General features: G+C 39.2%; 2 protein-coding genes across 10 annotated transcripts in view; one reads left to right on the top strand and one right to left on the bottom strand.

Moving 5' to 3' along the window:
* The window catches only part of LOC135249860 (uncharacterized), a 35552-nt gene extending 24304 nt beyond the window's left edge, over positions 1–11248 (bottom strand). The window contains exons 1-5 of one of the 6 annotated variants that reach the window (XR_010328804.1): positions 9464–11248; positions 8792–9073; positions 8228–8470; positions 2199–2480; positions 1815–2057 (exon numbers count right to left, since the gene is read on the bottom strand). Coding sequence is in view for 1 of the 6 variants with exons in the window: in XM_064325492.1 (XP_064181562.1) it covers positions 2199–2480; positions 8228–8470; positions 8792–9073; positions 9464–9515 (859 nt within the window). In the remaining 5 variants the exon portion in view is untranslated. Of the gene's footprint in view, positions 1–740; positions 853–1814; positions 2058–2198; positions 2481–6809; positions 7210–7660; positions 7793–8227; positions 8471–8791; positions 9074–9463 lie in introns of those variants that run through there. The other 5 variants (XR_010328801.1, XR_010328803.1, XR_010328805.1 and 2 more) reach the window with 5 other exon arrangements.
* Positions 1–23498, top strand: part of LOC135249859 (uncharacterized) — a 40912-nt gene that overhangs the window by 16037 nt on the left and 1377 nt on the right. For 2 of the 4 annotated variants that reach the window (XM_064325491.1, XM_064325488.1), the window contains exons 1-6: positions 12955–13772; positions 14201–14482; positions 14628–14870; positions 19198–19479; positions 19621–19863; positions 20319–20429. In XM_064325491.1, coding sequence (XP_064181561.1) covers positions 13721–13772; positions 14201–14482; positions 14628–14870; positions 19198–19479; positions 19621–19863; positions 20319–20429 — 1213 coding nt within the window. In that variant the 5' untranslated portion in view covers positions 12955–13720. Of the gene's footprint in view, positions 1–12954; positions 13773–14200; positions 14483–14627; positions 14871–19197; positions 19480–19620; positions 19864–20318; positions 20430–20877; positions 21273–23498 lie in introns of those variants that run through there. The other 2 variants (XM_064325490.1, XM_064325489.1) reach the window with 2 other exon arrangements.

The raw sequence follows: 23498 nt of genomic DNA, 5'->3' as shown, positions 1-23498 counted from the left end.
TAAGACACCTCCAGTGTTGTTTGTGAGATTTTGGCGGTACTTTCCAACCGGCCTCGCGACCTCAAGACCACGTGTAACCACGACCACCCAGGACCTCCACATCCAGCTTCTACACCGACAGCATCGTCTGAGACCAGCCACAAATCCAGGCCTTCCCTAGAATGTTTGCCAATTGTATATTTAACCAACTTAACATCCGCCGCAACTAATTCAGACGCACCAAAACAGGTGAGGTGAATCGCTTGTGTAATAACGTGCTGTTGCATCAGACATTGACACTGCTCTGTTGCCCATCTGTAATTCCTCCTCTGATGTAATACTGCATAGTTCTATCACTTCCCAGACAGGTGTGAGCCCTGTTGACTTTGAATCCGCTTGACAAATTTTTAAGTCTTATCATTTTAAATAAAAATAGTTACAGCATTGCTAACTATTTTTCCAAAATATTTACAGAAATACATACTATAAATCCAGTACTAAGCAGGCATCATAAAATAGAAATGACAAAGTTGCTTTTCCTGTTGCTTTAATTTTAAAGAAACACACCCACAGCCATTTGTCACATAGTTATCACAAAAAAGGTAAGCACAATTATATTCAACACGTATGTAACTTTTACACAAATATATACACGCATATACATGCATATGTCAAAGTTTTCATAAATACATTTTTCTTAAAGATATCAAAGCACAGAATTACTGTTTTCTACATATTTCAGTTGTCATGACAAGCTGTAAAAAGCAGTTGTAAAAAGCTATTTGTGTCGTTTTCCGACTCTGACTTCACTGTAAACAATCCCGTCATCCTGGGTCATCTCAAGAGAGCAACCGCGTTCTTCAGACTTCACATCTAGAGGAAACATTTAGTAAAATATGATATTTCTTTCATATTCATATAATAGTAGGAATTTTTATAACCCGGTGGTCTAATCCAGTAGGCGTTTTAACGTTTGAATTTGACATTAGTATGAAAATCTATTGCCAGAATTCATTGTTTTAAATATGATTTCAAACACCATATATACATTTCATTCATTTATTTTTTATTCTACATTGTTCCTATTATAAAGCACATAGTGTATATTTGTTTTGGCTCTGTAGTCCAGCACATTTTACTTTGAATAACTGTACATTCATTACAGTGCAGACTGTCATCTTCAATTTGAAGGTATAATGAGGAATTTTAGCCTTTTTTATAGCCCTTACTTTTTTACTTTTGCAATTTGACTGTATGTAAAAAAAAATCAAAGTCATTAATATATGAAATCACACACGCCAATAAAATTTTGATGAATTCTTACTTGAACTCTGTCGCTTGCGGCACATTTGTACACCGACTGAAATTCCACATGTCAAGAAGCAAAGAAGGACCAGCATGACAGTGACCCCGAGACTGACACACCACTGTGTTTCTGGAACCAACCGAGCAGACCCTTCAAATAGAATTTAATTTGTTATTTAGGCATCATCATCAGAATAATGTTCTTCATCATTTCAATATACAGATTAAATGACTGTACTCAGGTTTGTTCCAAGCAGTGCTCATGCATCCTGCATGTTCACAATGCACTCTCAGAAGAAAGGGTTCTAAAGGGTTCTGTGTCTCCATAGAGGAACCCATCTCGGGTTCTTTGTCAGGCAAATTGACTCAGACTGGTAGCTTTCACACTTTTCACACCTACCATAGATGCTTCCATAAAGAGCTATAAAGGGTTCCCCTATGGAACCCATTCAGAACGTATAATGTTCACAATAATGTTGACAAAAATGCATTTAGTTATTTATTATTTGGGATAATAAAGAATGATTTACCTGCACAGGACAGGGAATAAGACGAACTCTGACTGCTGTAGTTTCCCATTTTCAGTAAGCAGGAGATGTTTCCAGGTGAATATTCTAGAGCCAGAAATTTCCCTGTATGACTGGAGACTTTTAGACGTCCCTGGTTCTGGATGCTGACCCTCCATTCATACACGGCATCAGGAAAATCTCCCCCCGCACAATGTAACACAGGAACGTCCAGGATACAGGCAACAAGTTCAACCACCGGAGGATCTAAGAGAGGAATGTTCACTTGTCTACACTTCACAGTCACAAGCTACTAAGCTATGGTCACTGCATACTGAGTGTTATAGTTCACACTGTTAAACATCAATAATAACAATACAGTGTTGTGCATCCCAGCTGAAGACTTACCAATCACAACCAAGTGAGAGCTCTCCTTAAATACGAAGAAGCCTTGGTCATCATGGGCTTCAGCAGTATAAACCCCACTGCAGTTTCTCCCAATGTTATACAGTTTCAGTGTTCCATTTGGGAAAACCTCTGCAAATGGTTTACTAGAACGTGCTGTCTTGGCTATAACTATATTTTGGCGTCTCCATTTAATAGCATGGAAAGACCTTCCGTGTGACTCCCGCAGATGTAGGTATACGTTTTCTCCTATCTTACCGTACACTGTTTGGCCACAGCTCTCTCCTGTGTAGAAAAACAGACATCTAGTTTTAGTTTGTTGAATAAAAACAAAATTTCAAGTTGCAATTACCTAAAACTGGCTGATAAGATTGATTATATCTGTTGATTTGTCAGTTCACGTTAAGTTCTGATCTGATCTGATCTTTTTTATTTTTTACTTTACTTGCAGTAAAGTGCAATGGTAAATCCATCTTTGCCTTTCATAAATAATATCAATCCATAACATACAGTACACATCTCTTTCAACAGATCTAATTAAAGTAATTGACTGACAATGCATTCTTTGTGACTTATTAGCGTTAGTTAACTTTATTTGCTAAGCTAATTGTGATTTGGATGCGGAGGTGATCACTGAGCTATTTAAAACAATTAACATTCGAAGTAGGTAAAAAATTGAATTACCTGACAAAAGACATAAAAACAAAGAGAGGCTGTGAAATGATTTGACGTCCATTGCGATTCTCTCAACAAAGTCTTCTGTGGAAAATATGAACCCACATGTATATATAGCAAATACGTGGTCGAACAAAGGAACTTATGCTCCTGTCATTTATACCTCAGGCCTTTGCAATTGGTCTGCAGGTGCAATACACCGCCCATTACCCTCCAAAGGTGCAAACATTTTGCTGTGTGTTCTAGTGGCTTTGCTGCTAGACACTTTCACGAACAGTTCGCAGATGGCCTTCCATTTGGAACTAATACAACCATTTCCAGAACTGAATTTACCCGCTGTTATAACAATTTTGACTCAGATTTCTACAGCTGCATGTTGAATTAACAGCAGCTGTCAACCAGTCATTAATAATCGATTAGTGCACTATCTGCCTACAGTATGCCACACTGCAGGCTGCAGCCAAGCTCGCAGAGTGGAGGCAGAGGAAGACCTTTCGTATGCAGCTTTGACATCCGCTAGATAGTGATTAACAGAGGGATCCTGGCCAAGTAATCCTTCCCCTGCATTGGGCATTATTTATTTATTTATTTATTTATTCATTTACTTACTTATAAGTTACTTTTAAACTACCTACCCTAAGGCCACATCCCAAAGAGAGCATAATATGGCTGTTGTGTTGTCTGAATATTTGGGCCATTGGTAGTTTGGATGAAGTATCGCACACTGTCTGTGCAGTATTTTGAGGCATTAAAGAGTAGCTGTCTTAAAATGAACACATTTCATGCTTTTTATGGGTTAAAATTTTCAGGTACTTCCCTCTTGAAATGGGTGAATCTGAACAAGGACTTTTTTCTATGTAGAAGACTGACTTTGTTTGGGCCAACCAATGAACGTTTGAACCTGGTATTGAACCTGGAACCCGGGAGGTTCTCTTGGTAAAATCCTTCTTACATTACATTGTTATGAAATGTTCTGTTGACATTCCATTTTAAATTTATACCGCTAGTTCCGCGATAGGGGATAAATAACGTAATTACGAAAAATACGTTATTTACTTTAGATAAACAATAGATTGTGTGGCCCCGCCTAGCAGGTGTGGCCCTAAATAAGCGCATAGTGCATTTATGCCTTGGGCCAGCCCTGGAGGGCATCAAAGCAAAGGACGCCAACAGACGGAACAAACCCATAAAGAAGGCTGGGTCTGTCATTGGATCCAAGATGGAGGAGGTGGCGGAGGACAGAATGCTGGCAAAACTGCTGGCGATCTTGGATAACGCCTCCCACCCCCTACACAGCATGTCAGCCAAGCTAAAGAGCGCCTTTAGCAACAGACTCATTCAGCCCCGGTGTGTAAAGGAGCGACACAGGAGGTCATTCCTGCCGGGTGCTATCAGACGCTACAGTGCACCTGCCTTTGCCAGGCCTGCTGACACTGAACTGCTCGTGGACTAAACTTGCTTTCATCATCTGTTTTTAACACTCTGCTCTTTGCACATCAGGGCCACCAGAGCACTTGAATGTGTTTGAACACGTGGGTATATCTGGCTGCTATTTGACTTTTTTACTTATTGTTCTGATCACGTTGGTCTTTGCACACTGTAATGTTTGAATAGATATTTGATTATATTTGAGTGGTTGAATATTTTGTAGTTGTGTAAATGTACTGATATTTGGTCTGTACTGTTGTCATGTTATGTACTGGCTGCTATGATGATTGAATTTCCTCTGGGATTAATAAAGTCAACTATCTATCTATCTGTCTGTCTGTCTACTATACTGATCTTCTGTCTACGATCTGTCTTCTATATCTGTCTGTCTGTCTATTCTGTCATCATCGCACATCTCAATGCATCGCACACTGCGCACTTGTGGTCCCAGTGCTGTTCTGCAGGACATCGCTGGAGAAAGGTCGGTTAGAGGAAGTGAAAAAAATTACATATCCTGTCCTGTCACTCGAATGTAACTGATCGTCATGTATGTAAGGCAATGCAGATTCTGCTTCTCAAGGCACGTAGCTGCGCTTGTGAGCCGTGTGCTATACAGTAACCTGCAGGCTCGTTAGCACGAATGCGTGCCTGACCACCCTGCACAACCAAAAAACCGTATGTTAATGCTGGTCTGACAGGAAATTGTTTTTTTAACTTCCTGTTATCTACGTTGACATCAGATAGAGACCATCGGCTGCGGCTGCGCACACTGAAAGGAGAGGCACCAATGCGTAGAGTGGTCGGGTGACGACTGTGTACATTATGACTGTTAAATGCCATGCACTAAATAAGAGACGTTTCATCTACATGACTTTCAGACTCTGCTACAAAGCACGTGTTGAGATAGCTTTGTAATTGTGCAACCATTTATTGTTTTATCTATTTTTTAGATTACATTTTTTTCTATTTGTTCTACTTGGGAGTACTTTGAGCTGCTTTTCTTCTACTTATTATTATTATTATTATTATCAACATTATTATCATTATTACATTCAACAAAAATATAAACAGAACTTTTTGTGTTTTGATCCCATGATTCATGAGTTGAAATGAAAGATCCCAGAACTTTTGGAAATGTGCAGTTTTGCAGCAATTGGCTTGTTGACCTGAATTTTCGTTCCTCAACCATAAGACACCTCCAGTGTTGTTTCAGAGATTTTGGCAGTACTTTCCAACCGGCCTCGCAACCTCAAGACCACATGTAACCACATCCACCCAGGCCCTCCACATCCAGCTTCTTCACCGACAGGATCGTCTGAGACCAGCCACACATAACATATTCATTGTTCTCGTTAAAAAGAGGCTAAAACCAAGAATCTTTTGATAATACTGTAGTGCTTAGACATGTTTCCAACAACATAAGGCAACTTTAATGAACAAATTTGATTTGTCAGCTATTACACCTCATCAATTGTATTACTTTTTTTTAGTAGGGGCTTGATTTCTGCCATTTTAAAGGATATAGTAACCTAGCCTGATTGTATGAAAGAATGTATTATGTCCAGAATTGGTTTTCCAAAGACAGGCAATAACTCCTTCTGTAGTGTTGTGGATATTGGGTCGAGGAGGCAGGGGGATGATTTGGCAGTAGAAACTAATTTGATTAGTTCAGTCTGAGAATGATTTGGCAGTAGAAACTAATTTGATTGGTTCAGTCTGAGCTCCAGGTGTGAACAGTTTGAGGGATTCTGTTTGTATCGCAGGCAGCTTAGTCTTGTCAATACAGCTCTATCACTAAAGAAGGAAAGGAAAAAAAACAATGGTTGTGTAGCGGTTAGCGCTGTACAAAAGATTGCACTCTTGTGTTTGAGTGGTGGTCTGGCTTAAGTTTCTAGCTCTCTTAAATTTTGTTTGTTGCAAACTCCCTGATATTTCCATTTACAGTTATTTGGCATTTGAGGGACTGACACAACCTGGATAGGGTGAAGCAAGGTCATGGGTTTTCGTAGCTAGCAGACATCTGCATGGGGCAATATGGCTGTGGCAGGCCATGGCTCTGCTGAGTCATTTTCCACCATCAACACAATGAGCTATATGCATAGGAGGGAGCGGTGCTCTCTGGGGATGGGTGAACACCATCTCTATTCAAAAATCCAGGCCTTCCCTAGAATGTTTGCCAATTGTGTATTTAACCAACTTAACATCCGCCGCAACTAATTCAGACGCACTAAAACAGGTGAGGAGAATCACTTGTGCAATAACTTGCTGTTGCATCAGATATTGACACTGCTCTGTTGCCCATCTGTAATTCCTCCTCTGATGTAATACTGCATAGTTCTATCACTTCCCAGACAGGTGTGAGCCCTGTTGACTTTGAATCCGCTTGACAAATTTTTAAGTCTTATCATTTTAAATAAAAAGTTACAGCATTGCAACTTTTCTAAAATATTCACAGAAATACATACTATAAATCCAGTACTAAGCAGGCATCATAAAATCGAAATGACAAAGTTGCTTTTCCTGTTGCTTTAATTTTAAAGACACACACCCACAGCCATTTGCCACATAGTTATCACAAAAAAGGTAAGCACAATTATATGCAACACGTATGTAAATTTTACACAAAAATATACACGCATATGTAGACACATAAATATACACACATTTGTCAAAGTTTTTATAAATCCATTTTTCCTAAAGATATCAATGCACAGAATTACTGTTTTCTACATATTTCAGGTGTCATGAAAACAAAAAATAGATTCTGAAATAGATTTTTAACAGTGATTTTTAATAAAAGGGATGTAAAAAGCTATTTGTCTCATTTTCCAACTTCACTGTACATCACTGTAAACAATCCCGTCATCCAGGGTCATCCTAAGAGAGTGACCTCTTTCTTCAGACTTCACATCTAGAGGAAACATTTAGTAAAAAATGATATTTCTTTCATATTCATATAAAAGTAGGAATTATTATAACCCGGTGGTCTAATCCAGTAGGGGTTTTAATGTTCGAATTTGACATTAGTATGAAAATCTATTGCCAGAATTCATTGTTTTAAATATGATTTCAAACACCATATATACATTTCGTTCATTTATTTTTTATTCTACATTGTTCCTATTATAAAGCACATAGTGTATATTTGTTTTGGCTCTGTAGTCCGGCAAATTTGACTTTGAATAAATGTACATTCGTTACAGTGGAGACTGTCATCTTTAATTTGAAGGTATAATGAGGAATTTTAGCCTTTTTTTATAGCCCTTACTTTTTTACTTTTGCATTTTGACTGTATGTGAAAAATATAAAAGTCACTAATATATGAAATCACACACACCATGAAAATTTTGATGAATTCTTACTTGAATTCTGTCGCTTGCGGCATATTTGTACACCGACTGAAATTCCACATGTCATGAAGCAGAGAAGGACCAGCATGACAGTGACCCCGAGACTGACACACCACTGTGTTTCTGGAACCAACCGAGCAGACCCTTCAAATAAAATTTAATTAGTTAATTAGGCATCATCATCAGAATATGTTCTTCATCATTTCAATATACAGATTAAATGACTGTACTCAGGTTTGTTCCAAGCCGTGCTCATGCATCCTGCATGTTCACAATGCACTCTCAGAAGAAAGGGTTCTAAAGGGTTCTGTGTCTCCATAGAGGATCCCATCTCGGGTTCTTTGTCAGGCAAATTGATTCAGTCTGGTAGCTTTCACATTTTTCACACCTACCATAGATAGTTAAAATAAAGAGCTATAAAGGGTTCCCCTATGGAACCATTTCAGAACGTATAATGTTCACAATAATGTTCACAAAAATGCATGTTCACAATACTGTTCATACTGTTAATACTGCCAAGTAAATCGTTAAAGCTGCTATTTAGTTATTTATTATTTGGGATAATAAAGAATGATTTACCTGCACAGGACAGGGAATAAGACGAACTCTGACTGCTGTAGTTTCCCATTTTCAGTAAGCAGGAGATGTTTCCAGGTGAATATTCTAGAGCCAGAAATTTCCCTGTATGATTGGAGAGCTTTAGACGTCCCTGGTTCTGGATGCTGACCCTCCATTCATACACGGCATCAGGAAAATCTCCCCCCGCACAATGTAACACAGGAACGTCCAGGATACAGGCAACAAGCTCAACCACTGGAGGATCTAAGAGAGGAATGTGCACTTGTCTACACTTCACAGTCACAAGCTACTAAGCTATGGTCACTGCATACTGAGTGTTATAGTTCACATTTTAAACAATATATAACAACAGTATTGTGCATCAGCTGAGCTTAGCGGGCGACATAGCTCAGGAGGTAAGAGCGGTTGTCTGGAGTCAAGGTTGCCTGGTTCGAATTCCCGCCTGGGTGCTGTAAGTGTCCTGAGCAAGACACTAACCCTAATTGCTCTGGTGAATGAGGCATCAATTGTGTAAGCGCTTTGGATAAAGTGCTATATTAAATGCAGTCATTTACCAAGACTTACCAATCACAACCAAGTGAGACGTCTCATTCAATACGAAGATGCCTTGGTCATCATAGGCTTCAGCAGTATAAACCCCACTGTGGTTTCTCCCAATGTTGTACAGTTTCAGTGTTCCATTTGGGAAAACCTCTGCAAATGGTTTACTAGAACGTGCTGTCTTGGCTATAACTATATTTTGGCGTCTCCATTTAATAGCATGGAAAGACCTTCTGTGTGACTCCCGCAGATGTAGGTATACGTTTTCTCCCATCTTACCGTACACTATTTGATCACAGTTCTCTCCTGTGTAGAAAAACAGACATCTATTCTTAGTTTGTTAAATCAAAACAAAATCTCAAGTTACAATTACTTAAAATTGGATGATAAGATTGATTATATCTCTTGATTTGTCAGTTTACATTAAGTTCTGATCTGATATTTTTTTTACTTTACTTGCAGTAAAGTGCAATGGTAAATCCATCTTTGTCTTTCATAATTAATATCAATCCATTGCACTACAGGACACATCTCTTTCAACAGATTTAATCAAACTAATTGCCTGACAATGCGTTCTTTGTGATTTATTAGCGTTAGTTCACTTTATTTACTAAGCTAATTGTGATTTGGATATAGAGGCGGTCATTGAACTATTTAAAACAATTAACATTTGATGTAGGGAAAAAAATGAATTACCTGAGAAAAGACAGAGCAGTATAGAGATGGTGTGATATGTTTTGATGTCCATTGCGATTCTCTCAACAAAGCCTTTTGTGGAAAATATGAACCCCCGTGTATATATAGCAAATATGTGGTCGGACAAAGGAACTTATGCTCCTGTCATTTATATCTCAGGCTTTTGTCATTGGTCTGCTTGTGCAATACTCCGCCCATTACCCTCCAAAGGTGCAAACATTTTGTTGTTTGTTCTAGTGGTTTTGCTGCCAGACACTTTTTCAAACAGTTCGCAGATGGGCTTCCATTTGGAACTAATACAACCATTTCCAGAACTGAATTTACCCACTGTTATAACAATTTTGACTCAGATTTCTACAGCTGCATGTTGAATTAACAGCAACTGTCAACCAGTCATTAATAATTGATTAGTGCACTATCTGCCTACAGTATGCCACACTGCAGGCTGCAGCCAAGCTCGCAGAGTGGAGGCAGAGGAAGACCTTTCGTATGCAGCTTTGACATCCGCTAGATAGAAATTAACAGCGGGATCCTGGCCAAGTAATCCTTCCTCTGCTGTGTGCATTATTTATTTATTTATTTATTTATTTACTTATAAGTTACTTTTAAACTGCCTACCCTAAGGCCACATCCCAAAGAGAGCATGATATGGCTGTTGTGTTGTCTGAATATTCGGGCCATTGGTAGTTTGGAGGAAGTATCGCACACTGTACAGTACTTTAAGGCATTAAAGAGTAGCTGTCTTGAAATGAACACATATCAATGCTTTTTATGGGTTATAGGCTCTATTGCAGTCATGGAATCACTATCCATCAACGAAGCCTTTTGTGAAAAATATGAACCCACATGTATATATATATATAGCAAATATGTGGTCGAATGAGGAAACTCTAGTGCACTAGTTGAATATTTTCAGACAGTCACATTTACTTGATGAGTGGTTTTTGGTGGAAATGAGATTTCAGGTGCTTCCCTCTTGAAATGGGTGAATCTGAACAAGGACTTTCTTTCTATGTAGAAGGCTGACTTTGTTTAAGCCAACCAATGAACCTTTGAACCCGGTATTTTAATATCCCCACCCCTCTGTCAGTGGGGACCACCCACTCTTTCATGTAAGCAATGGCACTAGCTAGCAGTGAAACACGGTGATCTCTGAGTAGCAATGGCTACATAGAATGGTGCTAGCTGTAGGTTGTAAGTTTACAAATACATATTTACACCAGTTCCCTATGGACCCCTCATCTCTACTTGAATGCAATAGCTTAGCGACTATAGCAAACATTGGTTGTATTTTGGGGATCTGGGAGGTTCACGTTATACCGGAGAATTACATGACTGTAATTCAATTCCTCTAATTTGTTTTCATGTAATCTTTTTTCAATGGACGTCAGTATAGTACAACAGAATTCCCCATAGTCTTGTGGTAAAGCTTACCTTCTATATATGTTTTTCAATGAGACCAGAGCCCATGAAAGATATGTACGTTGTAAAAAAACCCCTACTACATTTACAAACAGGAAACACTTGTAGTCAAGTACACTCAGTGCTCGAATTTATTTTTAGCCACCGCAAACACGAGAGACAAGAAAGGCTTTAATCCACACACTCATTTGGGTTTTCTTAACACGGTACAGTGTCTTTTGGGGGGGGGGGTTATTTAAAAAAGCTATTTCAATTACTTTTAAAAAAATGTTTGCTATTGAACTATGGATGCAGGCCAGTTTCTCATGTCAACAGCCATTTTAATGCTGTGAAACCTTGTAAGCCACTGACTGTGTGCCTTTCAGCAGCGCAGAGATGTTACATGGTAAGTGGTAAATGGATTGCATTTATATAGCGCTTTTATCCAAAGCGCTTTACAATTGATACCTCTCATTTGCCAGAGCAGTTAGGGGTTAGGTGTCTTGCTCAAGGACACTTCGACACACCCAGTGCGGGGTATGAACCGGCAACCCTCTGACTGCCAGACAATCGGTCTTACCTTCTGAGCTACGTCGCATTAAAAATGCATGCAGTTGCATAGGCGAAGATGCTGCTGTTTGCAGATTGCATCGACCACCAGAAGGGAGACCGCCATGAAGAAGAATAACTACTGATCTTTAAAAATAACAAAAATAACTTTGGTCAAACTAACTTAGCTTCAACCCAGCCGTTGAGTTGTCAACCTTCCACCCTGTGCCCCCCCCCCCCCCCAACCCTGTTTATTGTTTGCTCTGATCGATCCCTCATTACATTCCTGTTGCCATTCATTCTTTCACAACTATTACACTGGGCCAGTCAGAAACAAATGACCCCCCCCCCCCAACTTTTTTCTGTAAGGGCAGGTGAAAGCTGATCTGACAGGAAATTGGTTTCTAGCTTCCTGTTTTCTGTTATGCTTGAGACTCAAATAGATACCATCGGCTTGGGTGAGCCACGCGCGCATTAACGAAAAGAGAGAGCGCATTAATGCGCCGGAGTGGTCACATGACAACCGTGTATGGTTATGACTGTAAAATCAGCATGTCACTTAAAATAAGAGAGGACGATTCATCCATTAATGAATTATCAGGCTCCACTAGAAAAGAGATGGCCTTTTTTGTTATTTTTGTACCTTTTCATTGTTTTGCCCTCTTTTTAGTTTTAATGTTTCATTTATTTGTTCTCCATTGGAGTACTCTGAGCTGCCTTTCTTCTTCTCCTTCTCCTGCTTTTTCTTCTTCATCTTCTTCTTATTGTTATTATTATTAATATTATTATTATTATTGTGTAGTAATGTACGAACCATACTAGTTGAATAAATAACATGCTCAGAGAGAGAGGAAGTGTTGTCAGAAGAGATGAATGATGTTTCTACAGACCTTTGTGCAGGGGAGCCTTCAGTTACTGTGTGGTTTACAGGTTCTTCAAGCCCCCTCTTGCAGGGGTGGGAGTTTGGGGGGGGGGGGGGGGGAGGGGGGTCATGCACAGGATGGAAGGTTGGCATCTCAACAACTGGGCTCTAAATTACTTTAATCCTAAACTGGTTGCCTAATGAGGAGGCTATTTTCATGGTGGTCACCATTTTTCAGCACAGCCTGCAGTATGCAGCATCCTAATTTACGCAGCTGCATGTATTTCTAACATCTGTCCTGCTGAAAAGCACACAATCGGTGCCTTGCAAGGTTTCACAGCATTAAAAACATTGTGAATGCATTTCCTTCACCATTATGATGCCGTATGCTTGATAGAATTATAGGCATCTATAGCATTATGTTAGCCCTGTTGCTAAGTTATAGAGTTATAGAGCGAGGGTTAGCTGAAGGGATCCTGATCCAAACCCACGGTCCTCTGTTAGCCCTCTTTTTCCACTGAAAAAGTATTTCACAAGAACAAATTAATCACAGTTATATTCAGCTGCATGTTAAAGGGGTTTGTTTTTATACATTTGCATTGTTCCCCAAAATTCATAAATATTTATGTTTAAATACTTTCTGAAGTCTCTCTCCTGGCTCTTCACTAACACAAGCCTGTTTGCCTTGCTCATTTAATATGTAAGGACCTGCAGCTGCAGTTGGCTCCTGATTTTTGCTTGCCCCACCCACAAGCAGAGGGTTTGAGGAAAGCGAAATGGCGGCATCGTGGAGCGCTATCAGGCCTTAAATGTACGTGCGGGAGTCAGACCTGGAATATGAGGACCACCCGGGTCACATATAGGCCTGCCGAGGCCCCTTCAACTCGAGTGTCTGAACGGAAATTTGATTTCTCTTCCATTTCATCTTTCATATTTGTTTTTCAAGACAAGCTGTAGGTCAAAATACAACTAACGTTTGCTATAATCGCTAAGCTATTGCATTTGATTAGAGATGTAGGGATCCGTAGGAAACTGGTGTGAAGATTTGTTTAAACTCACAGTCTACATCTGAACAGCGAGCACCATCCTATGTAGCCATTGCTACTCAGAGATCACCAGGTTTCACTGCTAGCTAGTGCCATTGTTTACATGAAAGAGTGGGTGGTCCCCAATTACAGAGGGGTGGGGATATTAAAACACCAGGTCAAATGTTCATTGGTTGGCCCAAACAAAGTCCATTTTCTACATAGAAAAATAAGGTCCTTGTTTAGATTTGCCCATTTAAAAAAGGGAAGTGACCAAAATTTCATTTCCGCTGAAAACCACTCATCAAGTAAATGTGACTGTCTGACAATATTCAACTAGTGCCCTAGAGTTTCCTCATTCGACCACGTATCTGCTATGGGTTCATATTTTTCACAAAAGACTTAGTTGTTGGAATCGCAATGGACCTCAAAGCATTTTACATCTTCTGTGTGCTGTTCTCTCTTTTGTCAGGTAATTTCAAGAATATTTTTTATAATTTGATCTAAGGGCAATTTACATCAAATTCTAATTGTTTTATATTAACTTGGTGACGGACTCCAGTTTCCAAGTCACAGTTAGTTTCCTTAATGATTAAAGTGAACTAAAGCTAATAAGTCATTGCAATTAATACATTGTCAGTCTATAATTTTAATTAAATCTGTTGAATAACATGTATACTGTATGTCAATGTACTGTTATTATTTATAAAATGCAAAAACCGATTTACCATTGCACTGCAATGCAAGTACAAATAATCTGATCTGAAGACAATGTTAACTGACAAACCAACAGATGTGACAAATGTCTCAACAGCCAATTTTAGGCTAGTGCATGCACCTGAGATATCGTCTGATATTGGATTTATCACGCTAAGAATGGATGTCTGTTTTTCTATACAGGAGAGCACTGTGGCCAAACAGTGTACGGTAAGATAGGAGAAAACGTATACATACATCTGCGGGAGTCACACGGAAGGTCTTTCTCTGATTTTCAATGGAGGCGCCAAGATATGCTTATAGCCAAGAGTGCAAGTTCTATTAACACTTTTGCAGAGGTTTTTAGTAATGGAACACTGAGACTGCACAATGTCAGGAGAAACTGTAGTGGAGTTTATACTGTTAGTGCCTACGATGCCAATGGCACGGTCCATCTGAAGGAGAGCTCTCACTTGGTTGTGATTGGTAAGTCTTCAGCTGGCATGCACAATACTGTATTGTTAATATTGATGTTGAACTGTGTGAACTATTTTGAACATTCAGTATGCAGTGACCATGGCTTAGTAGCTTGTGACTGTGAAGTGTAAACAAGTGCACATTCCTCTCTTAGATCCTCCGGTGGTTGAGCTTGTTGTCTGTAGACTGGGAGTTTCTGTGTTACACTGTGCGGGGGAAAACGGGCCTGATGCCGTGTATGAATGGAGAGTCAGCATCCAGAACCAGGGACGTCTAAAGATCTCCATTCATACAGGGAAATTTGTGGCTCCAGAATATTCAACTGGAAACATCTCCTGCTCTCTGAAAACGGGCAACTATAGCAGTCAGAGTGCATCTTATTCCCTGTACTGTGCAGGTAAATGATGCTTTATTATCCCAAATAATAAATATCTAAATAGCATCTTTAACCCTTTACTAGGCATGAACAGTATTGTGAACATTACACTCTTAGGAAAAACATATTCTGAAAGGGTTCCATAGGGGAACCCTTTATAGCTCTTTATGGAACCATCCATGTTAGGTGTGAAAAGTGTGAAAGCTACCAGACTGAATCAATTTGCCTGACAAAGAACCCGAGATGGGTTCCTCTATGGAGACACAGAACCCTTTAGAACCCTTTCTTCTGAGAGTGCATTGTGAACATGCAGGATGCATGAGCACTGCTTGGAACAAACCTGAGTACAGTCATTTAATCTGTATATTGAAATGATGAAGAACAAATTCTGATGATGATAATGAATTTACTCATAAAATTGTATTTGAAGGGTCTGCTCGGTTGGTTCCAGAAACACAGTGGTTTGTCAGTCTCGGGGTCACTGTCATGCTGGTCCTTCTTTGCTTCATGATATATGGAATTTCAGTCGGTGTACAAATATGCCGCATGCGACAGAAATCAAGTAAGAAAATTTAAAATCTTCATGACTAGACTGTGATCTCAAATATCAATGATTTTTTTCATGTTATTTTACATAAAATCAATAAAAAGGGCTATAATTCCTCAACATACTCTCAAATTGAATGTTACAGTCTTCAGTTTAATGAATGTGATGTTTAATTTGAAATAAAACGTGTTGGACTACAGAGCCTATATATGTGTGTATATATATATATATATATATATATATATATATATATATACTGTGAAAAAAATCCAAAATAAATAAATAAAAATGTATATATGTACACATAATTATATTTCAAACAGAAAACATATACAATAATCTTTTTCATACTAATGCAAAATTTGAATGTTAAAACCTGCTGGATTAGACCACAGGGTTGCATTAATTGCCTTTTTTCTATGAATATGAAAGAAATATCATATTTTTAAAAATGTTTCCTCTAGATGAGAAGTCTGAAGGATCTGGTCCCTTTCTTGAGATGACCCATGTATTGTTCACAGTCAAGTCAGATTTGCAAAATGACAAATAACATTTTCATCCCTTTTATTAATAAATCACTGTAAAAGTCTATTTCATTGAAACAAAAATGCTGTCTATTTCAGAAAACAACAAATAATTCTATTTTCATAACAAAAATTAAATATTTAGAAAGTAGTAATTCTGTACTTTTGTATTTTTAAGAATAAAGGACTTATGTAACTTTCATGTGAGTATATTTGCGTGTTACAATGTACATAAATGTGACGTGTTTGCTCTTACCTGTTCTGGGATAAACATGGGGCAAAGATTGTGGGTGTGTTTTAAAAAAAAAAAATCTTTAACTAAATTGCAGAAAAAAAAAATTTTGCATGACTATTTCATGATGTCTTATTATGATCCGGCTTTGTAGTGGAGTTATAATATGTATTTCGGTGAATATTTCAGAAAAAAGGTAAGAACGGTTCTCTGGCTGTCAGAGGGTTGCCAGTCGCAAGACACCTAACCCCTAATTGCTCCCAACGAGCTGATTGGTACCTTGCATGGCAGCCTTTCACCATTTGTGTGTGAGTGTGAGTGTGTGTGAATGGGTGAATGAGAGGCATCAATTGTAAAGCGCTTTCGATAGAAGCGCTATATAAATGCAGTCCATTTACCAAAAGTTTCAATGCTGTAAAGATCGGTTTCTGACAGTTTGTGCAAAAATTCCTTGTTTGTGCAAACCAGCAGTTTCATCAGCAGGTGGCATGGCTGGTCTCAGACGATGCTGTCGGTGTAGAAGCTGGATGTGGAGGTCCTGGGTGGTCGTGGTTACACGTGGTCTTGAGGTTGCGAGGCCGGTTGGAAAGTACTGCCAAAATCTCACAAACAACACTGGAGGTGTCTTATGGTTGAGGAACAAACATTCAGGTCAATGAGCAAAACTGCACATTTCCGAAGGGCCTTTCACTGTCCCCAGCTACAGTGAGACTATGAGAAGTACGCAAATTTGCATTGACCCTTGCATACATACGATCAGTTACATTCACGAGAGAATGATGAGGACAGGATATGAATTCTTTTTCTCTTCCTCTAACGCGACCTTTCTCCAGCAATGTCCTGCAGAACAGCACTGGGACCACAAGTGCGCATGCGAGAGCGGGGTGTGCCATGACAGACAGACAGACAGATAGATAGATAGATAGATAGGTAGTTGACTTTATTAATCCCCAGAGGGAAATTCAATCATCATAGCAGCCAGGTACATTAAATCACAAGACAACAGGTACATAAACACAAATATTCAACCATCCAAATATAATCAAATATCTATTCAAACACTACAGTGTGCAAAAAGCAAAGTCATCAGAACAATAAGTAAATAAAAGTCAAATAGCAGCCAGATAAACCCACGCGTTCAAACACATTCAAGTGCTCTGGTGGCCCTGATGTGCAAAGAGCAGAGTGCTAAAAACAGATGATGAAAGCAAGTTCAGTCCACGAGCAGTTCAGTGTCAGCAGGCCTGGCAAAGGCAGATGCACTGTAGCGTCTGATAGCACCCGGCAGGAATGACCTCCTGTGTCGCTCCTTTACACACCGGAGTTGAATGAGCCTGCTGCTAAAGGCGCCCTTTAGTTTGGCTGACATGCTGTGTAGGGGGTGGGAGGCGTTATCCAAGATCGCAAGCAGTTTTGCCAGCATTCTGTCCTCCGCCACCTCCTCCATCTTGGATCCAATGACAAACCCAGCCTTCTTGATGAGTTTGTTCAGTCTGTTGGCGTCCTTTGCTTTGATGCCCTCCAGGGCTGGCCCATGGCATAAATGCACTATGCGCTTATTTAGGGCCACACCTGCTAGGCGGGGCCACACAATCAATTGTTTATCTAAAGTAAATAACGTATTTTTCGTAATTACGTTATTTATCCCCTATCGCGGAACTAGCGGTATAAATTTAATATGTAATGTCAACAGAACATTTCATAGCAATGTAATGTAAGAAGGATTTTACCAAGAGAACCTCCCGGGTTCCAGGTTCAATACCAGGTTCAAACGTTCATTGGTTGGCCCAAACAAAGTCAGTCTTCTACATAGAAAAAAAGTCCTTGTTCAGATTCACCCATTTCAAGAGGGAAGTACCTGAAAATTTTAACCCATAAAAAGCATTGAAATGTGTTCATTTTAAGACAGCTACTCTTTAATGCCTCAAAATACTGCACAGACAGTGTGCGATACTTCATCCAAACTACCAATGGCCCGAATATTCAGACAACACAACAGCCATATCATGCTCTCTTTGGGATGTGGCCTTAGGGTAGGTAGTTTAAAAGTAACTTGTAAGTAAATAAATAAATAAATAAATAAATAAATAATGCCCAATGCAGGGGAAGGTTTAGTTGGCCAGGATCCCTCTGTTAATTGCTATCTAGCGGATGTCAAAGCTGCATCCGAAAGGTCTTCCTCTGCCTCCACTCTGCGAGCTTGGCTGCAGCCTGCAGTGTGGCATACTGTAGGCAGATAGTGCACTAATCGATTATTAATGACTGGTTGACATCTGCTGTTAATTCAACATGCAGCTGTAGAAATGTGACTCAAAATTGTTATAACAGTGGGTAAATTCAGTTCTGGAAATGGTTGTATTAGTTCCAAATGGAAGGCCATCTGCGAACTGTTCTTAAAAGTGTCTGGCAGCAAAGCCACTAGAACACACAACAAAATGTTTGCATCTTTGGAGGGTAATGGGCGGAGTATTGCACAAGCAGACCAATGACAAAAGCCTGAGATATAAATGACAGGAGCATAAGTTCCTTTATCCGACCACATATTTGCTATATATACACGGGGGTTCATACTTTCCACAAAAGGCTTTGTTGAGAGAATCGCAATGGGCATCAAAACATATCACACCATCTCTATACTGCTCTGTCTTTTGTCGGGTAGGCTAATTCATTTTTTTTCCTACATCAAATGTTAATTGTTTTAAATAGCTCAAATCAATTTATATCCAATTAGCTTAGTAAATAAAGTGAACTAATGCTAATAAATCTCAAAGAACGCATTGTCAGGCAATTAGTTTAAGTAAATCTGTTGAAAGAGATGTGTCCTGTAGTGCTATGGATTGATATTATTTATGAAAGGCAAACATGGATTTACGATTGCACTTTACTGCAAGTAAAGTAAAAAAAAAAAAAAATCAGATCAAAACTTAATGTAAATTGACAAATCAACAGTTATAATCAATCTTATAATCCAATTTTAAATAACTGGAACTTTAGATTTTGTTTTGATTTAACAAACTAAGAATGGATGTCTGTTTTTCTACACAGGAGAGAACTGTGGCCAAACAGTGTACGGTAAGATAGGAGAAAACGTATACCTACATCTGCGGAAGTCACACGGAAGGTCTTTCCCTGATTTTAAATGGTGGCATCAAAATGCAATTATAGCCAATACAGCACGTTCTTTTAACACTTTTGCAGAGGTTTTTAGTAATGGAACACTGAAACTGCACAATGTTGGGAGAAACTGCAGTGGAGTTTATACTGTTAGTGCCCACAATGCCCAAGGCAAGCTCAGTCTGAAGGAGAGCTCTCACTTGGTTGTGATTGGTAAGTCTTCAGTTGGCATGCACAATACTGTATTGTTAATATTGATGTTTAATAATGTGAACTATAACACTCAGTATGCAGTGACCATAGCTTAGTAGCTTGTGACTGTGAAGTGTAAACAAGTGCACATTCCTCTCTTAGATCCTCCGGTGGTTGAGCTTGTTGCCTGTATCCTGGGAGTTTCTGTGTTGTACTGTGCGGGGGAAAACGGTCCTGATGCCGTGTATGAGTGGAGAGTCAGCATCCAGAACCAGGGAGGTCTAAATGTCTCCAGTCATACAGGGAAACATGTGACTCTGGACTATTCAACTGGAAACATCTCCTGCTCTCTGATAATGGGAAACTATAGCAGTCGGAGTGCGTCTTATTCCCTGTCCTGTGCAGGTAAATCATGCTTTATTATCCCAGATAATAAATAACTAAATAGCATCTTTAACCCTTAACTTGGCAGTATTACCAGTATGAACAGTATTGTGAATATGCATTTTTGTGAACATTACAGTGAACTTTATACGTTCTGAATGGGTTCCATAGGGGAACCCTTTATAGCTCTCTATGGAACCATCTATGGTAGGTGTGAAAAGTGTGAAAGCTACCAGACTGAATCAATTTGCCTGACAAAGAACCCGAGATGGGTTCCTCTATGGAGACACAGAACCCTTTAGAACCCTTTCTTCTGAGAGTGCATTGTGAACATGCAGGATGCATGAGCACTGTTTGGAACAAACCTGAGTACAGTCATTTAATCTGTATATTGATACGATGAAGAACATATTCTGATGATGATGCCTAATTAATTAATTCAATTTTATTTGAATGGTCTGCTCGGTTGGTTCCAGAAACACAGTGGTGTGTCAGTCTCGGGGTTACTGTCATGCTGGTCCTTCTTTGCTTCATGGCATGTGGAATTTCAGTCGGTGTACAAATATGCCGCAAGCGACAGAATTCAAGTAAGTATTAATCAAAATTTTCATGGCATGTGTGATTTCATATATTAGTGACTTACTTTGTTTTCACATACAGTCAAATTGCAAAAGTAAAAAAGTAAGGGCTATAAAAAAGGCTAAAATTCCTCAGTATACCTTCAAATTAAAGATGACAGTCTGCACTGTAATGAATGTACATTTATTCAAAGTAAAATGTGCTGGACTACAGAGCCAAAACAAATGTACACTATGTGCTTTATAATAGGAACAATGTAGAATAAAAAATTAATTAACGAAATGTATATACTGTGTTTGAAATCATATAAAACAATGAATTCTGTCAATAGATTTTCATACTAATGTCAAATTCTAACGTTAAAACGCCTACTGGATTAGACCACCGGGTTATAATAATTCCTACTATTATATGAATATGAAAGAAATATAATATTTTACTAAATGTTTCCTCTAGACATGAAGTCTGAAGAACGCGGTTGCTCTCTTGAGATGACCCAGGATGACGGGATTGTTTACGTTAACGTTGGAGTTGGAAAACGACACAAATAGCTTTTTACATCCCTTTTATTAAAAATCACTGTTAAAAATCTATTTCAGAATCTAATTTTTGTTTTCATGACAACTGAAATATGTAGAAAACAGTAATTCTATGCTTTGATATCTTTAAGAAAAATGTATTTATAAAAACTTTGACATATGCGTGTATATTTATACGTGTACGCATGTGTGTATATATTTCGTAAAAGTTACATACGTGTTGCATATAATTGTGCTTACCTTTTTTGTGATAACTATGTGGCAAATGGCTGTGGGTGTGTTTCTTTAAAATTAAAGCAACAGGAAAAGCAACTTTGTCATTTCTATTTTATGATGCCTGCTTAGTACTGGATTTAGAATATGTATTTCTGTGAATATTTTAGAAAAGTTGCAATGCTGTAACTATTTTGATTAAAATGTTAAGACAAAAATTAGTCAAGCGGATCCAAAGTCAACAGGGCTCACACCTGTATGGGAAGTGATAGGACTATGCAGTATTACATCAGAGGAGGAATTACAGATGGGCAACAGAGCAGCGTCAATGTCTGCTGCAACAGCACATTATTACACAAGCGATTCAGCTCACCTGTGTTGGTGCATCTGAATTAGTTGCGGCGGATGTTAAGTTGGTTAAATATACAATTGGCAAACATTCTAGGGAAGGCCTGGATTTTTGAATAGAGATGGTGTTCACCCATCCCCAGAGAGCACCGCTCCCTCCTATGCGTATAGTTCATTGTGTTGATAGTGGAAAATGACCCAGCAGAGCCATGGCCTGCGGCAACCATTTTGCCCCATGCAGATGTCTGCTAGTTACGAAAACCCATGACTTTGCTTCACCCCATCCAGGTTGTGTCAGTCCCTCAAATGCCAAATAACTGTAAATGGAAATATCAGGGAGTTTGCAACAACAAAAAATCTAAGAGAGCTAGAAATTTAAGCCAGACCACCACTCAAACGGGAGAGTGCAAGCTTTAGTGCAAGATGACAGCGCTATCCGCTACACCACCATTGTTTTTTATCCTTTCCTGTTTTAGTGATAGAGCTGTATTGACAAGACTAAGCTGCCTGCGATACAAACAGAATCCCTCAAACTGTTCACACCTGGAGCTCAGACTGAACTAATCAAATTAGTTTCTGTTTTTAATAATAATTTTCTGTTGATAATAATAATAATAATAATAACAAGTAGAAGAAAAGCAGCTCAAAGTACTCCCAAGTAGAACAAATAGAAAAAAAATGTAATCTGAAAAATAGGTAAAACAATAAATGGTTGCCACAATTACATAAAAGCTACCTCAAACACGTGCCTTTTGTAGCAGAGTCTGAGTGATAGATGAAACGTCTTCTCTTATTTTAAGTGGCATGGCGATTTAACAGTCATAACTGTACACAGTCGTCACTCGACCACTCCTACGCATTGGTGCTCTCTCCTCTTCAGTGTGCGCAGCCCACCAAGCCGATGGTCTCTATCTGTGACTGTCAACCGTAAGAATAACAGGAAGCTAATAAAAAAAATAGTTTCCTGTTAGACCAGCATTAACATTCATGGGTTCATTTTTGGTGGTGCAGCGGTGGTCAGGCACACATTCGTGCTAACGAGCCATGCAGATTACTGTATAGCACACGGGCTCACAAAGCGGCAGCTACAGTGAGACTATGAGAAGTACGCGAGTTTGCATTGACCCTTGCATACATACGATCAGTTACATTCACGAGAGAATGACGAGGACAGGATATGCTTTTTTTTCACTTCCTCTGAAGCGACCTTTCTCCAGCGATGTCCTGCAGAACAGCACTGGGACCACAAGTGCGCATGGGCGAGCGAGATGTGCGATGATTGACAGATAGACAGACAGACAGATTGACAGACAGACAGACAGACAGACAGACAGACAGACAGACAGATAGATAGACAGACAGACAGATAGATAGATAGATAGATAGACAGACAGACAGATAGATAGATAGTTGTCTTTATTAATCCCCAGAGGGAAATTCAATCATCATAGCAGCCAGGTACATTAAATCATAAGACAACAGGTACATAAACACAAATATTCAACCACTCAAATATAATCAAATATCTATTCAACCATTACAGTGTGCAAAGACCAACGTGATCAGAACAATAAGTAAAAAAGTCAAATAGCAGCCAGATAAACCCACGCGTTCAAACACATTCAAGTGCTCTGGTGGTTCCGATGTGCAAAGAGCAGAGTGATGAGAACAATAAGTAAATAAAAGTCAAATAGCAGCCAGATAAACCCACGCGTTCGAATACATTCACGTGCTCTGGTGGCCCTGATGTGCAAAGAGCAGAGTGTTAAAAACAGATGATGAAAGCAAGTTCAGTCCACGAGCAGTTCAGTGTCAGCAGGCCTGGCAAAGGCAGATGCATTGTAGCGTCTGATAGCACCCGGCAGGAATGACCTCCTGTGTTGCTCCTTTACACACCGGGGCTGAATGAGTCTGCTGCTAAAGGCGCTCTTTAGCTTGGCTGACATGCTGTGTAGGGGGTGGGAGGCGTTATCCAAG

This window comes from Anguilla rostrata, chromosome 3 (genome assembly GCF_018555375.3).
Source record: "Anguilla rostrata isolate EN2019 chromosome 3, ASM1855537v3, whole genome shotgun sequence".
NCBI classification, from domain to species: domain Eukaryota; kingdom Metazoa; phylum Chordata; class Actinopteri; order Anguilliformes; family Anguillidae; genus Anguilla; species Anguilla rostrata.
The sequence above is the reverse complement of the archived record's forward strand: the minus strand, read 5'-3'. Positions and strand labels throughout refer to the sequence as shown.